Genomic DNA, 18,875 nt, shown 5'->3' with positions numbered 1-18,875 from the left:
TTGTGATGTTGTTAGTGTACATCTATGAAACACACTACTCAACAGCATATATATCTATGGTACAGTGTGTAAAGTAATTTTTTGCAAAACAACAGCTGTGCACCGTGATTATAATGCTTTGCAGCCGTCACATGCACATACATGTAGCAAGCCAATTTGCTTGACAAGACTTGCGCTAACCAAATTCAGCACAGAAAGGTCATATGTGTAGAATAACATTCCATCATTACAAGTCTGCTGATGTTTTAATATTAAAATGCCATTTTTTTTCATCTATTTTTAAAATTACTGAAATCAAAGCATGTACAGACTGCAAATATGCAAATACTATGGTGTATGTAGTGTGTTTGCTGATTTTTCAAAATGAATCACCTGATCAATAATTGCCATTGAAGACATCAGTGACCCAGAAAATTCCCACGCACCAGCACATCCATATCCATGGATATTCCAAACATATGCATACATAACAGACAGATCATCAATTACAGAAATTATAAAAATTCTTGGTTGGGCTCAAATTTTATCCCCTGTGATATTCATCAAATTTCAAAGCTTTTTTATGTTCGCTAAACATGGGTAAATATCACAGCAATAATTGCAAAACACAATCTTGTTTTGCTTCATAGATTTTCATTTCTCTTGTACACTGGTGACTTTGAACGCTATGCAAATTAACTTGACATTTGCAGCAGTGTAGTAAAAGCAGATCAGGAAGGACATGTTCCTATGGGGATGGCATATAAAACTTCACACAATTTTGTGAGATCTGAAACCTGTATCAATATGGACAGTGACTTCAAAAAAATCTCAGTTTTTTATCATATGCTTGGCAGTACATTGACTATTTCCTATCCTGCTAAGTAATGTAGTATGCCTGTAATCAAAACATGGATTGGATAACATTGTCAGGTAAAAACTTAATGGACTGCCTAGCTCATTTTATGAGCCAGGAGATGACACTTATTTTTGGATTATGAGACCATCAGACCAAATTGGATCGTCACATGTGCAGGTTACTCTCCACACACTGAATGCATCTTTGTGCAACTACTGGACATAATCATTACAAGGACGACAGATGCAAACTCTAGTCTGGAGAGAGCCTGGCCATGAAATGTTTTTGAAATTCTCTGACATCTTTGCAATCATTTTCACTTTATTATATTGCCAGTCTTGACTTTCAAAGCAAACACTGCACTGTGCTAAATATCCAGTAACCGATATACTTACCAACCTACAGGAGTTTACAAGTAGGCACTATCTTGTGTGTTGTGCCGGTATTTCCACAAAATGAATCCCTATTATACAAACAGACTACGACATATTTTTTGCTCTAGCTGCTCTGACTTCGATGCAATTTTCAATGATTGCTTTAATTCTGTTTGTAAACTGTAGTTTCTTGTTTCACTGCCGAAGTCATTCCACAGTGCCCTATGTTCAACTGTCAAGTTGCCTGTATGAATGTGTACTACCAAGTTGTTGTCGACCGTGAATTCTAATCCAGACTATAAGGGGAGAACCATTTGATTTTTTTGGGGGGTATGGAGGAAATGGGTATGGGAGCAAATTTTTTTTTCCTGTCACAGTGACAGCAATTTTTTTTTTCTACTGTCAGAGCTGCATCAATTTTTTTTTTCAAATGGAGTAGCAATGCAAATTTTTTTTTCTTTGTCATCAAGTTTGTGATGCGTTGTATATAAGGGAGCCGTAATTATTTACGGCCTGAAACTCAGAAATTTCAAGTGACACCCCCCCCCCCCCCCCCCCCCCCCCCCCCCCCCCCCCCCCCCCCCCCCCCCCCCCCGTCAACCATGATGAATTTGAGTAACTCCCCTCTCTAACTCTGAAATTTTGACTGATCCCCCCACTTAGAAAAGTTAAATACAAATACATGTATTTGTAAAATTTACAAAATACAGCAATTTAACAGTAAAGACCTTTGAAATCCTGATGTACTCTGCTAGACTATCATCAGTTATCTCATGATGGTTCAAAAAAGGTGAACCATCAAAATGAAATTGCAAGTCACAATAAAATAAAGATATAAAAGCTCACGCAGTATCTAACCATATAGTATATTGTTTAATTTGGATGGGTATTATGACAAGGTTTTCACTAGGATATCTGACCGGGCAGAATTTAAAGTACAGGGGGAGAACACGTGAGAGGCTTAGGGGGAAAGTGTCACAGTGGGCTTTCCCGTATCTTGCATGGAAAGTTTAAGATATTGATGTGTGCAATGGTGCAGTCTGGTGCAATCTGAGAGGTGTTTTTAATTTTTATTTTTACTGAGTAAAACAATTAGAACACGCCATGAGCGAGAGCACAAGAAGGGATGTTCCCCTCTCGTATTGGAAATTTTGGGAAATTGATGTGTTTAATGGTGCAATCTGAGAGGAGTTTCAGGTTATTTTGCATTTGGTAAAACTGTTTGGCAAATGACATTGAACACTGCAATATTTTTACATTTTATGCATGATCAGTGTTTGTGTCACAATATTCAACAACCAAACGATGACAATACAATTTGTGAAAAACAGTTCTGTTTGCCAGAGACTGAAGATAAATAAATATACAGGAACGGAAAATTTGTGACCTTCTTGTGTCATTTCTCCAGCTGCCAGCTTCTAATGAAAAGCTTGAATATGGTATGTTTAACAATCAAAATGGTCATTGAAGTGAGGTAAATGGAAACATGTCTCTGTGATAATTAAGGATGAATTCACAACAGTTCAGTTTTGTCCTAGATCCTGGGAAAATTTTGAGAAATTGATGTGCGCCACGGTGCAGTTTAGCTGCAATCCGATAGGTATTTTAAATTTGTCTTTTCAGTAACACTGTTAGAAAAGCCAAGGGGGAGAGCACGAGAGGGGGTGCCCCCCTCTCGCATTGAAAATTTTGAGAAATGGATGTGTGCAATGGTGCAATCTGAGATGTGTTTCAATTTATTTCGCCAAAATAAATTGAGTAACCCGTCCCCTTCTTCCTCTCCACATTTTGAGTAACGCCCCCTGAAGTTTTCAATTTTTTTAGTGACCCTCTCCCTTGTATTTCATTACATTTGTTGTTCCTCAATTTTTCATTGTCAACTTGTACATCTTCCTAATATATTTATATTGAGAGAATACTATATTGATTTTAACACTAGTTTATTGACTCCTGTCTTGTGTTTTAAAATTTTCACAATTTACAGAAGTCAAAAAGTCCCCTTTAGATAGTGCCTATGCCATTGAGATATTGCAACAGAAATCCTGAAATATGATTTCTTGGGTCAGGAAAGGGAAGGAAAACATTGAGTGCACTGAGGTGTAAGTAGACCTATGCATGCTTATATCATAAGTGCTGGGAAAAAACATAAGAATTGCTTGTGGTAAAAACATTTGCGCCGCCTATGGCGGCGCGCCGGCAAAGAATACATGAGAATAGGGTTTCCAAATTTTGCTAATTTCTGGTGCATTGTGACAATTTTTTTTTCACTTCTGTCTGTTATGACAATTTTTTTTTTCTCAGGCCATGGCAGGATCAATTTTTTTTTCTTCTATCTCACCTGGCGACAAATTTTTTTTTCTCAAAATCCTCCATACCCCCCCCAGAAATCAAATGGTTCTCCCTAAAGTAGACTAGTCCAGTCAAAGTAGCGTAAAAAGCCTAACCTGAATGTGTACTACCAAGTTGTTGTTGTTGACCGTGAATTCTAATCCAGACTATAAAGTAGACTAGTCCAGTCAAAATAGCGTAAAAAGCCCAACCTCAAACAAATAGTGACACAAATCGTTCATGTGGTAGTGTACTGGTGAGACACTGCTTAGTGAAATACTGGAAAATCTGAAGACAGAAATTTGACTTTTTTCAGGGTACATATAATGCTTAAAATGCACTGGCCAACAATGATATTACACGTACAAAATTTGTAGTGTTTGCAAGGCTCATATTGTGTATTTAACATACTGTAGGGGGTACAGGATGAAAATGTCCTTGTTTTCAAGCACTCTAATAAAAGAGCATATACTCAAAAGTGGCAAATATTGGAGATTCTATCATCCTACAAATAAAACCATGGAATGTTCAAAAACGTTCATCTTTGAACGGAATGAAGGCAATGAGGATATCAAGCTTCACCATGACACAGGCATATCTATGGCCTTACGATTCAATTACCGGGCTCAGAAAATTACTGGTAGTCCCTGCACTTCCATAATGTAATTATCCAGATTATTGAACTTCTCTCTCATCATGGACAAGCACAATCATTTGTTTATCTACTTGTAAAGACAGCGAACTTGACTTTTAAGTGGGAACAAGTGCACATTACACCATTATCATTACCTTGCTTTATTATAATGTGTTTACTGTTCAAAGGTGTGGAGGAGGGGGAACTGGTGAGGATCTTGCTTTATAATGTGTTTACTATTCAACGGTGTGCAGGAGGGGGAACTGGTGAGGATCTTGCTTTATAATGTGTTTACTATTCAACGGTGTGGAGGAGGGGGAACTCATGAGGATTTCTCTTTGCTGAGGAAACATTCTAAACTGATCCCTGGACAAACTGATCTACTTACCAGGATATATTTCAGGAAGCTGACCGACATCATTAGGTAACTCAACATCACCAACTGGTACCCCAGTACCATCATCTATGCCTGTCAAATCACCAGCTCCCCTGCTGTCGTGCAGTGACACAGACGATGCCACTAAATAACTACCTACAGAGATAGAAAACATACAAATATTAAAAATATGACACTAAATGAGCGTTATCATTCATGATTAATTTACTAAATTTGGCGGAATAGAAATTAGCTACAAGGTAATTTGATCACGATCAGATCTGAGGCTGGTTACGTCATCTGATAACAGCTTCTATGCATCTCACAAGATCAAGAAACAGCCAGCATCTCAAATTGTCTGCAAACAATTATACTGGTAAAGACATGAAAATTAACCTTAAAAAAACAATCTCAACAATCAGAGCATAAATCGCTAACTTTTCATGTAGTGTCTACTAGTATTTTGTTCTATTCAAAAATCACAACAAAATGTCCTGCTTCAACTTGTCAATATTATTGTTGACTTCTGAATTCTAGTCTCAACAAGAATTCAATCGTCAACAATATCACATACAATGTGTTGTGTTGGCAAGACTAACTCTTTGTATTTCAACATGCTTTACAGAAAAGAATAATAAAACATATTACTGCTTTCACGGAACCAAAACAATGAAAATATTGTAAAATGTCACTATTGTCCTATCATATAAAGGGAAACAGAAAAGATTTACCCTGTTACATTTGTACTTTGGTATAACCCCAGTGTTTGTGTATCACAGTCTATACAAAACATGCTATGAGTCAGGAGAATATGACATTGACGTTTTTTTTTTTTGTGCCAGAATTGATGATTTATTACAAACATGAACATTTTCCCATCACCTTCTGCAATGAATCTATCACTGGTGATAGGCGTAAATATTTTTTGCTATGCTATGTCATTCTACACTGTCTGTCAAATGCACTGTACGTGATATTGTGGTTCACAAACCATCAGTGATGATATGATATGACGGAATTTTCAAACAACACAGCAGGGTTTCGGCCTGAACAGTATATGATTCCCACCCTGCATTCCGGATCACTTGATACATGATCATCAATCCCTGGTATGCAGTAAATGAAATGTAAAATCAAAACAATCTGCTTCAACCCAGTGTACAGTGTAGGTCCACTCACACAGGGAGGAGACAAGGAATTACTGTAATCAGTTATAATAATTGTTGGCAATAGACTCACAGGAAGTAATTAGAAACTAGTTTTTCTGACATTTAATTAATACAACACAGAATACACAGAATTGAGCTTGTAAACTCGGTTTGTATAACCAGCATAGTTATTGTCGACAAGAGAATTCTGGTCTAGACTAGAATTCAAATGTAAACAATAACAGTGCATTTTGCATGCATAGAGCTGTGTTGACAAGTTAAATAGTAAGTGTTCACACATAGTTTACGTAAGAAATAAAAAATTATCGAAGTTACAACTACGGACCCTTTCAAATAACAGTACATGTTTTCAGTTGCACATGTCATAATATATTTGGTTTCCCAGATGATTCCTTTGCTTGCCTTCTGGCCATTGGCAGTTTCTTTAGACAGAGGAGTGTGCTAGCAACTTTTGACTACGGAAAATAAAAGTTGATATGCAGGTGCATTGTTATCTCTCTCTCTGGCTTTGTTGTATTCTTTATTTTACAAAAAATGAAGCAACAGTGAAACCTGTCTATTATGAACACCTTTGGGAATGGAAAAGTGTCCTTAATATGGAGGTGTCCTTAATAGACAGTTGAAATTCTCTTTAAAGTGCAACTTTTGGTTATATAAATCTGCCCTTGATAAAGAGGTGTCCTAATTAGAGAGGTGTCTATAAGTACAGGTTTCACTGTATTTGTAAAAGTTGGTCAGATCAATGCTGAAGTAGCTCATTTGCAGTGGCACTGAGAAAGTAAAAGAAAACACCCTTACTAAGATATACCAGTATGCCAATTATGTCAAATTAATGTGCAGTATGCAAATAGTTGCATAGGACTAAGATACTACATACATGTACCAGTATTATATGTGCTCAGTAAAGTGACCGTATGTAGCTATGCCTATTTTTATATAGGCCTACTCACGAACTGATAACCAATGTATATCTGCTGACATGTACAGTATCCTTTGTCATATTTGTATTGCCATTTCTGAAGTAACCGACTCATGTGAAATATTTTCAGTCGTCCCTTATTAGAAACATGATGTGCACATGACAACAGAAGCATACTACAGTGCAGTGATAGTGCAGTGCAGTGATGGATGGGATACCAATTTGCATAACCCACCCACACCCCACCTCACTCATCATGTGCGGGCATGGACACGGGGGAATGCCCATGGGAGAAAACATTGAAGTAGGGAGTCAAAGGTCTGAAACAACACCCCAACGTGAATGCATTTTGCGATGTTACAATGGCCTCATATTTTTTGTACACTGTTGGTGAGGAATACTCATGTAAAAAGATCGCCCTAACCCTAATTCTTATTGTTTACCTCTTAAGTCGCCATTGAATAATAACATAACAGCAAAATGGTTTCACAACACACGAGGTGTCCTCATCAAATCTTTACAGAACCATGACGGAAACATATGAAAAATGTACAAAAGTGTTACAGTAATGGCCCGAGACACTACGGAAGTTGACATGGACACGTCCCGTGAGCGTGAAGCTTGAACAGCGGAAAACTTGGGTCTACGTAAGGCATGGGCAGTGAAACACGAACTCTGCTCAGACAACGGTCCGGACTCCAGTTCGTTACATTGAACTGAACACTGAACCAAAACACACACACCAGTAAGGGTCATGCGGACAACGGATTTTAAACTGACAGAGATCATACAGCTTCTCGGTGTCGGACGGTGCCTTACACGGTGTGCCGACAAATTAAAGTCTATGGCGCGAAGCCATAGATAGAAAAGCACATCAAATTTTACAGAAAAGTACTGTACCTTTCAACGCGAAAATTATCCCAATAGTAAGTCTCCATATTACACTTTCCATGATTGGATTCCTTTAAATCATGTCCAAGGGAGACACTGTTCTTTTTTTTATGTGACTCTCGTTTTCAGAAGAAAAGACCTTTCTGACTACGACGGGAAGATTAACGATATAGACGGATACTTTCACTGCACTACCAAGCAATTATCATATAGGTTTTATGTACTCAGCCACAACAAATATGGCTGCCCGAAAAACTGCGTCTCGCAAAACGCGAGAACTCAACGGGAATATATCTAATCGGTCAGCTGATTGGATCACCTGATCTTTCTTTACCCCAGCGGAAGCCAAGCGAACTTGCGAACTGGTCCACTTTAGCAAAATGAGTTCAGAAGCAAGTAGAGAAAAGAAGAGAGATCAACAACTCATTGAAACAATCATAAAAGCATATTTAAAGCAGCTCCGCGAACGACCTGTTGTGACAAAGGCCCTTACGAGGTAAGCTGGTCCATGGACATCCATGGCTGGTCTAAATGGCAGGCTCGGTGGGGTTGTGGGGTTGGACGGCAAAACTTCGAGCTGGCATGCTTGATCAATTATTAGTAAGTTAGAGTGCAGAGCACCCAGTATAGACGATCGATTGATCGAGCAGACTACCCATCCGTAGGCTGCACTATGAGACTGTCTCAGGCTCACACCCGGAGCTCACACGGATGGCTTCATAGTTTCTGGAGCCAGTGGCTTACAATGCACAGAGTTCAAAGGTCGAACGTTGAACCCTGCAAATAATTTCAAATATCAGACATGAAGTATTCCGCGTGATCTACAAAGAAAGTGGGTAACATTGTAGTCTCCAAAGGGCAAGTGAAACTGAGTTAAAGTTTGTTTTCTTCTCAGTCTGAGAAAGTGAATGCACATGTACTTCCTAGTAAGTAACTGGTCAGTTTCTTCAGCCTGGGGGAGGGGTGGATTCATTCATTATGGGGAGGTCAGTATGTTTTTGAAATGCTCAATGGGGGGGGGGGGGGGTGTCAGTGTGTTTTGACCACTGGGTCATACTCGCTTAAAATGCATTGCATCTAATCACAAATGGCATCATTCAGTTGCAGCTTTCAGCGCGCCCTTCAGGCGCATAACTTTACTAGTAAAGGGAAGGTCCTCCAAGATACTGTGCACATCAGATTTGGCGGCTTCTCAGGAAATGTAATTGGAATCAAGCAAAAAAGCTTTGGTATTATGATTTGATATATGTGTGATTGTACTTTGTTAATACTATTAGTGTTGTATTAGTTTTCTTCATAAAGTTTTTAAACCTGTCATTAAAAAGGTAACAAGGTAAACCAAAATTCATATTCAGTACCTTTGAAGCTGGTAGTAGTACAAGGACAATTATTAAAGGACATTTCTGACCAGTCCTTATATAAAGTCATGTGCGATAAGCCTACCTTAGTACTTATCTACACCCACAGAGTTATTGAATGAGGATGCAACAACAAGTCAATTACTAGTCATCCGCAAAACTCTGTTATGGCTTGGCAGATTTCCCCCAACATGGAATAAGTCACCAGTATAAAGAGTATAGTAAATTTGCCACTTGTTTACTGTATGAGTCAGTGAGTTAGCTCTTTTCTTATTTACCGTATATGCCAGTATGAGATGCCCAAATAACTTAACAACAGTGCCATATACCAGTGTTTTCTCTATATACTCATTGAAAGGGGTACTTTGTGCCCCTTCATCAAATTTAGGGGCAGAACAAACATTTTGAGGGCAGTGTTGATGCTGATTTTCTAGCCTTCCTAGAAAATGCTTCCCAAATATCATAACGATGGTAACTGAGTTCAGTTTCTATGTTGCATGCAGCTCCTATACTATCATTGACATCATGATGTTTGTCAGCTTGTGATGTGCTCGGCTGCTTTCCATCTTCGCTCGATTTGTCACCCAAAGCTTTACCTAGCTGACTCAGAATTTTATGTATCTGTTCCCCTGGACATGATTTGTTCCAAATTCGGAGGTTTAAATCCATGAAAATATGGAGTAATCAAATTATTGCTTTTCATTGCGATTGAGATCATCACTGCAGCATGCCTACACAATGCTATAGCTGAAATTTTTCATAATTCTGTCATTGATACAGTGTTTCAAGTTCTGCTTTCAAACTTTACTGGTATCAAAACATGAACATAAAATTGCACCAGTATCCATGGAGACTGAACTGCAACTACATCGTTGGCTGTTCTTTTGCATGCGTACACTCCACATCATGCACGTCACCAAAGCTGAATGACAGGCGATATTTTGTCTTTTCTGAGGGAATATTATGACTAGAAACAACAGCAAATTCACAGGTCACGACACTATGCGCGTGGGCATGGCCACTCCACATAAGTGGCTTGGGTCACCTTCATAGGCATGGACGTCTTTGCTCGCTGTGATTTGTGCACAATTTCCGAGCTGTCAGTAACTTTTTCAGGGCAGATGATGACTCAAATTGTGCAATATGTGCGATTGTGCAGCCGAGAGAAAACACTGCATGTACATGTGACATGAATCTGCCATCTCAGTTAACAACATACTGATATATTTTCCAAACTCAATTTCACCAAGAGCAATAATTCACATTGTACTTAAGTTCTGCAATCCATATTCAGATTCAATATGGTAATTTCTTTTTGGTCATTTCAATCAGTTCAAGGTTAAAAATTATCAGTGTGTTGATAGTACATGCAGGAAGACATTGTAGTGTTTGCGCATCTGATTACCCCTCAATGGATATATTATTGTATCATGTTATATCATTTCATATCACAACTGCAGTACATGTTATGTCATTGTCATCATATCATATCATTTCATATCATATCACATCATATTTTATCATATCTTATCATATAGGTTTTCAGTAAGATGTCCTTTTCACTAATTTTCAGATCATTTTTGTATCATTTCTCAATTAAAATATTCATGCTATTGTCTGTCTATAGACAATTCACAACAGTCCTGCAGCTGTTCAACAAGCTTTCATGAAATCGCTGTGAAGTTCTTTTTTAATAGCCATTTGTGACATTTTTTATTGAGTTATGTATATGATTTGTCGCCTACGACATTAACTTCTGGGAAATGCATACAGGAAACTTGTCAGCAGTGTATAAATTCTGTCCACAGCGCAACAGTGAGTGCCTTGGGTGATATCATTGCACAGAGGATCATAGCTAAAGGCAAACCTGTAGGAATTCAATGGAGAAGCGTTGCAGCTTTAGCTTCATTTGGGTAAGTGCCTTAATATTATTATGCACTCTCCCCTCCACATAATGGTGTCACCCTTTGACTGTCTCCTGCCTGGTATAGACAATATTATATGGTAGATTGTCAAAGTGTTAAATCAGGTCTTTGAATCACAGATATGCTCAGTCCTCATCCAGGTTTTGGAGATACTGTGATGTGTGTCATCAAACAGAAGCCCAAGCATCTTGCAGAAGAATATAAATGTAATAGACAAGACCTCAAATGAATAATAGTTTAAAATAGCAATTGACATTTGATAGGGACCAGATATTAATATTTTTGAATTTTTTTCAGTTTTGTGGTGACAGGACCACTCATTCATCATTTCTACAAAGTGCTTGAACAGGTGGTACCGAAAAACACGACTTATCCCGGCATTAAGAAAGTACTTGTGGACAGATTTGTCCTAGCCCCACCATATTTGCTGCTCTTCTTCTATCTTGTGCCAATATTGGAGGTACGTACTGCTTTTCTCAATGATTTGATCTTCTAAGTGATGTACTCCAGCTATTGAATTTCGGTGGCAAACGCAAAAATTTGAGAAGTTGGATTAAAACAACCCCAAGCAGGAAGAGTTTCATATGTATTTTTCACTGGTTTCACTTTCTTCGAGATCATTCTGAGAGACATGAAAATGCCCATAGAACCTTAAAGGAAAGTGCAAGATTCCCATTGAAATGTATCATATGGAAATATAATGTAAGAAATTATTTTGGTGTGAAATTTACATGAGCCTTAAATGTTACTTTTCTAGGGTAAAGGTCATGATGCAGCTGTGAAGAAAATCAAAGACACCTTCATTACAGCTCTGATTATGAATTGGAAAGTGTGGACGATCTTGCAGTATATAAATATCAACTATATTCCCATGGAGGTCAGTTTAAGATTTCACGGTGGCCACTCCTTATTTAGCATATACTGTATGACATGTTAAATTGTCAAAGATGCAAACTGCAAATGTACATTCAAAAATTGTAATGCTATCATCTCCAAGCAATGTAGAAGTATTTCAGTGTTGAGTGAGAAAGATGCTTCCATTGATAGAAAATAACAGTCTATGCTGTTTTTCTTTGTGATCTTGATAATTTCAAAGTGGGTGATTTGCATATTCATGATGAGATTATACTCGAAGCAAATTCCTTCAAAGAATGAGAAAAGCAATGAGAAGAATGAATTACAGAATAAACACACTGAACAACATGTGCGCTATCATAACATATGCTTCTTTTAATAATGCACATCATTTGGTAAAGAGTGTCTGTGATATTGCACAAAGTTATCCCTCTTATACTATAGATATTGGTAAAAGAGAGCAATCGTGTACAACTGAAATACTGATTACAGATGTATAACTCAGGCATTCCCATAAGTTGTTTATTTTCATCAAGTGAAGAAAGAGAACCAGCATAAGAGTCAGTACTAAATATTATTGCCTGAATACATGAGTTTATGTGCCAGAGAGCAGGTAACATTTTGCCCAACGCCAGGAGGGCAAACTGTCAAATTTTTATTACATGCCTCTAGGCTCTTCACAGTTAACGCTATATGGCATTTAGTTACATGCAGGGCATTCTCAAACAATTGTACCATTATCAACCAGTATCAAACAGACTTTAATGACAGTAAAAATAGCAGTGAGTGCATGGATATTTTACATCTGGTGTTAAGCGTCTACCTTGATGTCGAAAATGTTGAAGGGCTTCACCAGACCGGGTAACTATTGAAACCAGTCTGTACATTGTTCACACAGCCCGCTAACTCCCTTGATGTTCCTATTCAAATCAACGCACCGATTCACACTCACATCAAGGCATGTAATAAAATGTGAACTTGACTTTCTCACAGGTTTATGATACCTGCTCTGTATTTGTATTTGTACCAGGACAATTACCTGTGCACCATTAACTAAAGGACACTTAGACTCTAACCCAACTAACACCTATACATGATACCCACAAGACACTTTAACCTGCCCAATCTCAAACCCTAACCCCAATGGCTGGGTGAGAATTTTTCTGGGAGTTATACCACCTTATTACCTTTCATTTTCAGTACCGAGTACTGTTTGGCAATGGAGTTGCACTTGGATGGAACATATACCTGGCTTTGAAGAGAAGATAAACCAATCACACAAATGGAAAATGAGTGTGCTGCAAGTTTTTATAATAGCAGTTTACTTATACTTTTGGATCATGCATCCGACCTTCTTTTACAAATTACAAACAATGGAAAACAATTCTGTAATCAAACTACAAATATATAACTTTAATATAATAACTTATGATTGTCTATTTGATAACATTATTTTGTTTCTGCCAACTTTTTGACTACTTTTACTACCAGGACCAACATTTTTCTTCTATTGGAGACCATATACTTTCTATATTGTTGGGAAGATAACTAATTAATTTTATCCAGCCAGGCAGTATCACTTCCCCCGCTGTGAAGTCTGTAGAGGCAGTACTGAACCAAAAGCATGGATCTTTTCACCTACTTGTCATGGTATGCCATGGCAGGTTTAGTTGGTAAAAGCATATACCCTCAAGATTTCTCAAGGGTCTATGGTAAAAGCATGTCAACAGTATCTATGTTCTCAGGGTTCACCAAATGTTCATCCATGTTGAAATGCAACGCATATATATGTGACATGTTATGCCTCTTTGGTTTTAACCAACTGAATTGACCTGATGGTGACCTTTGAACTAGGCAGGATATGAGTAAAGCTGCCATTTGTACATAAAAACTGTTCGTTTCACACTGGGTTCCATTTCAAAGCTTTGAGGTTTAACCCTTTCACTGCCAATTTTTTTCAGTGCTTTTGTAAACTGGGAAATGGTATGAGAAACATCGTCTTACGAGAAACATCTTGGGAAGGTCACTGCATTCTTGATAAAAACGATACCCTGTTGTTGACCCTGGTTATTGGTCATTCATGCCATAAATCTAATCACAGCTAACTTGAATTACTCAAAAGGCAAGTTAAAAAAACAATACTCAAAACTTAAAATTCAAATCAAATCTGAGTGAAATAGAGATATATGACCTTCTAGGAATGTCCTCAATAATGATGTAGTGCCATTTGGAAGGATGCAACGTTTTCTGGGTCAGCTTTCATAACTGAGCAAGGCTTTTGTAAAACAAGCCACAAAAGTAGCTTAATATATAAATTTAAATGATTTTATATATGAAAATCTTTTGTTTTAATTTTCTCTGATTTGCGAGGCCAAACAAGACATGAACACATATTTATCTAATTACCAGATAGAATGCAGAAAAGATCCTGCCGTATTGAAAGGATGGACTTGAACTTCAGGGTTGATGGCTTTTTGACCAGGGTGCATGGTTACGAACATGCCTCCATACCAGAAAATGCATAGTCTGAGCAAATTGCAATGCATTGATATCAATGCTCATTTCATTTTGTCTATTCATTTAATTTCAAAATTGTCTTTCATCAAGATGTTTGGTTGAAGCGATGAAAATCTATATCAAAAAGCCCTGAAATATATATACTGAAATTCCCTGAAATCAACATCGAGAAAAGACTATTTGTCTCCTTCATTGCCATGATGTGTAATCAGTAAATTGGAGAGTGCTATTTCTTTTTATTGGGAAGTTTATCTCCCTTGTAAAATATGCAGGCCATTATATAATTGTAGAGGGGTAAATTAAGTACATCATTATTTGAAATATGCAGTCAGCAGTATTTCGTATAGCTTTACTATGGATATAAATCTTATAAATGCAGTTTTTCTCAAAATTAAGTGAGCTATAGGAAAACTTTAACATTACTGAACTATCATTCATTTCTTTTATTCTGAACTATTTTCAAAGTTTCACAAAATGGCAGTATTAGAAACAAGCTAGTCCAAGGTTTGTGACGTAACAGGTGCTGTACTGTGCAAGTGATACCTATTAATACTTTTCAGTTTATGGAATGTTTTCCATATTTTATAAAATTGAAACTTCTGTTTCCGCTGTTTGTATAATTACCATAATCATTGTTTTCAAACTGGCGACAATGAGAAAGATGACTCAGTTTTGTCATGGGTAACAGACGTTATATCACCATCTATTTGTAATTATATTGTATCAATACACTATTGTTAAAGGTATACAGTCACCTGTAATCTAAATATGCCCATATATGGTCAAAGGGGCGTTCCTTGGTATTCAAAATGCCCATGTGAGGCGCTGTTTTTAAAAAGTGGCCACCTGCTTAAAATCTGTGATTGGTTAGATTTTCTCTTTCCATGGTAACTGTGGCAAAATTGGAAAGGTGACAGTATACCTTTAAATGCTGTTTTGATTCAAGAAAATATGCAACATTGGAAGACACTCCTGCCTATGGGACTTTATTCATGTGATATCATTCTGAAGATTTAAATAGGTCTACAGTAGCACATATCACATACCAAATCAAATATTACTGAGAATGACTTGCAAAAAACATGCAGACTAAACTCTTAGGTATGGCAATCTATAAGTGTCACGATATTTTTACTGTATCTTCAAGTATCAAGAATTTTAATTATCATGATGGAAATTATTGTACTTCTTTGGAGAATTAAAGAGTTGTATATCTTTTCAACAAAGGGAAAGAAATAATTTTTGAAATAATGAGTGATTTTGGATCCTGGGCAGTGTAGTAAATTGACTTCAAGCATGTTCCTGTTATAGAGCACACTGGAACTGTATCATGGACCATGACACAACCAAAGATGGATTTTTTACTCGTAGTGGCAGCAAAAAATGGGCAATGTATTTGGTAATCTGTATTAGTGCAAACACAGTGATCAGCATGGCACTGCTGTTCAGAATAGTTAGTTTAAATATTATGATGATTTATTCAGAAAAAACCTAACTCATGAAGATGTTAAACGACCATTCTGTAAGATTTTTTGTAAAATCTGAACAAGTGTTTTTCCAAAGGCAAACTTGAATATTGCCAAATTTTATACTGTTTTGCTATCAAAACATGAACATTAATTCTGCAGAGTTTAAATAGATAGATACAGGTTCGCCGTGCTTCATGTCATAGCCAGAGAGAGACTGGAATCATTTCAGTGTCCAAGACCAGTATATTTTTTAACTCACCATCTTGTATTGCATAAGATACATTGTGATTTTTAACTTAAGAGAGGGGGTCATCCCATTTATTAAAATCTGTGCAACTTTCTTGTAGATAAACATTGCCACTTCTGAGTAATTGGCTATCAATGTCAAGCAAATATAAAGCAAATTCAGCATTTGACGCAGGTTCATAGTTCACCAGTTTTGTAGCTTTCCAAACACTAAAAGACTTTGGCAAAGATACTTTTGTAGCATCTCTTCATTAACATGAAGCAGCTTCAGCTTCAGTCACCAGTTTTGGTTCAGCAGCCATTTTAAAATTTTTAATATGCACAAGGGATGTTGGGATATGTTGTGCATAGCAACAGACTCATTATATGGGTCCCATATGTTCAGCCAAATACTGGACAACCTCCTCCCTTTAGGAAAAGTCATGTAATTTTCCTGTTTGTCCAAATATGAAAGTAAAATTTAATTATACTCATCATTTCATGTGGCTGTTTGTTCTGTTCTGTTTTATTATGGTGTGACATCAACCAGACTTGTAAAGTAGGCTTTCATTATGTGTAAGAGAATCTACACCTTGGCTTTCCCATTATTGACCAGTATATTACATCCTTAGCAGCATGAATTTTTCAGCATTCTTGGGTTTAATAGTGAAGGCAACTTCATTGACCTTTTGCAAAAAATCACTGATGGCAAAAGGAGCAAAATTGCTGTTTTCTGGTGTTTTGTGTATCACAACAACAAAAAAATGAAACACCTGCAAAGTGGCACTGATTATTTTGTGTATTCTCTTTTAGTAACATTTTTTACACATTTTTGTTGAATGATGTTCTGTTGCCAACAGACCTGGTACAAAACTTGCTTTGTGAGGGAGTCCTGATGAAGCAAGATGTTTGCCAATGCACTGTGCCATGCCATACACTTACTGTGTTTCAAAGGTATCTGTACTCCCTAGTTCACAGTACATGAGTGCCAGTGAACTTAAAATTCAATGGCCCCATTGAAATGCTAACTTCTAAAGAGTAGGTAGTGGAGAGACTTTATACATGAAGTCAAACTTCTTGTTAGATGACGTCAACTGCTGTAAACCAAATGCTGTATCAAAATGATGCTAAATACAAAGTACAAATGTGAAACTGTTTTACCAAATCAACCAATCCATTTTATCAATTGCTTTGGGGTGATCAAACAGTCAATCAAATATGAATTGTAAAATTTTCATGAAAAATTATGAGATCCTCAGAAGTGATACATGTATTTTCACTCTATTCAAAATCTGCTCCTTCTAAAATGTGTCAAACCAAGAATAATGTATGAAAATACATCAAAGACTGTATTGAACAAATAAAGACAGAGGCATAAAATGATTATGTTGCTGGGGGCGCTATTCCCATCTCCGAAAATTATAACCTTTCATTAGCTCAGTGTGCTCATTGCCAGTATTTAAAGCTGTTTGCCACGGTGACTAAACGCCATTGATCAACTGAAAAGAGTCTCCAGCATATTTTAAAGCAATGTTTTAACTTTCTTGTCAAGCCTTAGTGCGATTTTTGTGTGGATGTTCAAGGGGATCTGTTTCACAATCATGCCTCTATTTTAGCCAACATACTGTTTGCTACTCTGTGAGGTATCTCTGGACAGTTGACAGTACTTGTTCTTCACCACTAGTATCTTTCAACTTTGTAGCTACCATATCGTGTGATCCATTTGGTGGTTGGTATCGGAACTTTGGAGTATCTTCTTGAATAATACCAATGATAAACTTCGCTGCTTCATCTGCAGTCTGGCAGGTGTTACCGGTCCTCAACTTCTGCCTGGCTCTCGTATTTGCTTTCATAAGTTCTGATGTAGTTTCATCTGCTTTGGACAGGTCAATATCCTTAAGGAGAAGCTCCATATTCTTTCTTATATCTGTCTGTACAGGTCCAAACTGAACTGTACTAACACTGTTGACAAATGAGGTTTTCATGCATGAATGAACTCATTACTGAAAATGAATCCAATTTTTTTGCCGTCTCAAGAATCATTGTGGCCGTACTAACATTCAGGAACATTCTTCCCGTCTTTAAATTCTTTAAGAGGTTAGACTAACAATGACTACAGACTTTGCTAAACATAGACTGTTCCCTGCAGAAACCAGTAAATGTGCACTTACTATACGTTAAATTTACGCATTATCGACACCAAGCATTCAGACATGCCTTCCAGAGCAAATTTTGATGCACTGTATGCTTCCACAAATGGAAGTCCTGTTGGATAAGGAACAAATGAACGTCAATTGTTTGGTAAAATGTCAGTCATAAGGGAAAATTAATGTTTCAGTCAACTTTAGTCCTCTAAGCCGCCACCTCTGGGCTACTTTTAATAGTTTTAAAAAAATATAGTATTCCTGCAGCAAGACTTTCTTACCAAGTACTCCATATACACCGGAAATGTTGATGATTTTCCCAGATCTTTGACGCTTCAGTTTTGGAAGTACAGCTTGTATCGTTTGCACTGGTCCATAAAAATTAGTTTCCATCACATGCCGGATAGTCACAAAACCTGGGGGTGAGCAACATTCCGGTCACCTCTTGGGTAACTCCACTTTACTGACGTTGGCGCCGCCTACCCATGAGGGATGACTGGAATGTTGCTCACGCTTATGTTTTGGCCAGGTGTCTCTCGAACTCGGCCGAAATCACAGGAAATGAGCATTTTGTAAGCAGATGAAGTATCAGATATGAATTTCGTGTGATTTTCGGCCCAGTCAGAAGACACGTCGCCAAACATAAGGCATGAACAACCTTCCAGTCACCCCTCATGGGTACGCGGCGCTAACGTCAGTAAAGTGGAGGTGCCCAACGTCCACTGTAAGGTGACCGGAATGTTGCTCACGCTTATGTTTTCGCGACATGTCCGTCGAATTCGGCCGAAAGTCACACGAAACGAGCGTTTGTGAAGCAAATCAAGTACCAGGTATGAATTTTGAGAATGATAGG

At 37.5% G+C, this 18,875-nt stretch overlaps 3 protein-coding genes across 4 annotated transcripts in view; 1 reads left to right on the top strand and 2 right to left on the bottom strand.

The window, feature by feature from the left end:
- The window catches only part of LOC139144960 (integral membrane protein DGCR2/IDD-like), a 29,700-nt gene extending 21,900 nt beyond the window's left edge, over positions 1–7,800 (bottom strand). The window contains exons 1-2 of the mRNA XM_070715811.1: positions 7,539–7,800; positions 4,563–4,706 (exon numbers count right to left, since the gene is read on the bottom strand). Of these exons, the coding sequence (XP_070571912.1) occupies positions 4,563–4,706; positions 7,539–7,590 (196 nt within the window). The 5' untranslated portion in view covers positions 7,591–7,800. The remainder of the gene's footprint in view (positions 1–4,562; positions 4,707–7,538) is intronic.
- Positions 7,801–7,837: 37 nt separating this feature from the next.
- Positions 7,838–16,380, top strand: LOC139144961 (peroxisomal membrane protein 2-like). Of its 2 annotated transcripts, none has more exons than XM_070715813.1 (5): positions 7,838–8,025; positions 10,696–10,800; positions 11,110–11,272; positions 11,570–11,689; positions 12,112–12,257. In XM_070715813.1, exons 1-5 carry the CDS (start codon positions 7,910–7,912, stop codon positions 12,151–12,153), a joined length of 546 nt encoding a protein of 181 aa, XP_070571914.1. In that variant the 5' UTR covers positions 7,838–7,909; the 3' UTR covers positions 12,154–12,257. The 2 variants fall into 2 exon arrangements, with proteins under 2 accessions (XP_070571914.1, XP_070571913.1); XM_070715812.1 differs by lacking the exon at positions 12,112–12,257 and adding an exon at positions 12,868–16,380 and having other exon boundaries at positions 7,840–8,025.
- Positions 16,381–16,691: 311 nt separating this feature from the next.
- On the bottom strand, positions 16,692–18,451 carry LOC139144962 (retinol dehydrogenase 8-like). The gene is made up of 3 exons (XM_070715814.1): positions 18,304–18,451; positions 18,050–18,143; positions 16,692–17,840 (listed from the first exon to the last, which is right to left on the bottom strand). The coding sequence occupies exons 1-3, from the start codon at positions 18,413–18,415 to the stop codon at positions 17,510–17,512; spliced, it is 537 nt and encodes a 178-aa protein (XP_070571915.1). The 5' UTR covers positions 18,416–18,451; the 3' UTR covers positions 16,692–17,509.
- Positions 18,452–18,875: the final 424 nt, after the last annotated feature.

This window comes from Ptychodera flava, chromosome 12 (assembly GCF_041260155.1).
Source record: "Ptychodera flava strain L36383 chromosome 12, AS_Pfla_20210202, whole genome shotgun sequence".
Taxonomy (NCBI): Eukaryota; Metazoa; Hemichordata; class Enteropneusta; family Ptychoderidae; genus Ptychodera; species Ptychodera flava.
Note: the sequence above shows the minus strand (reverse complement) of the source record. Positions and strands in the feature narration are given on the sequence as shown.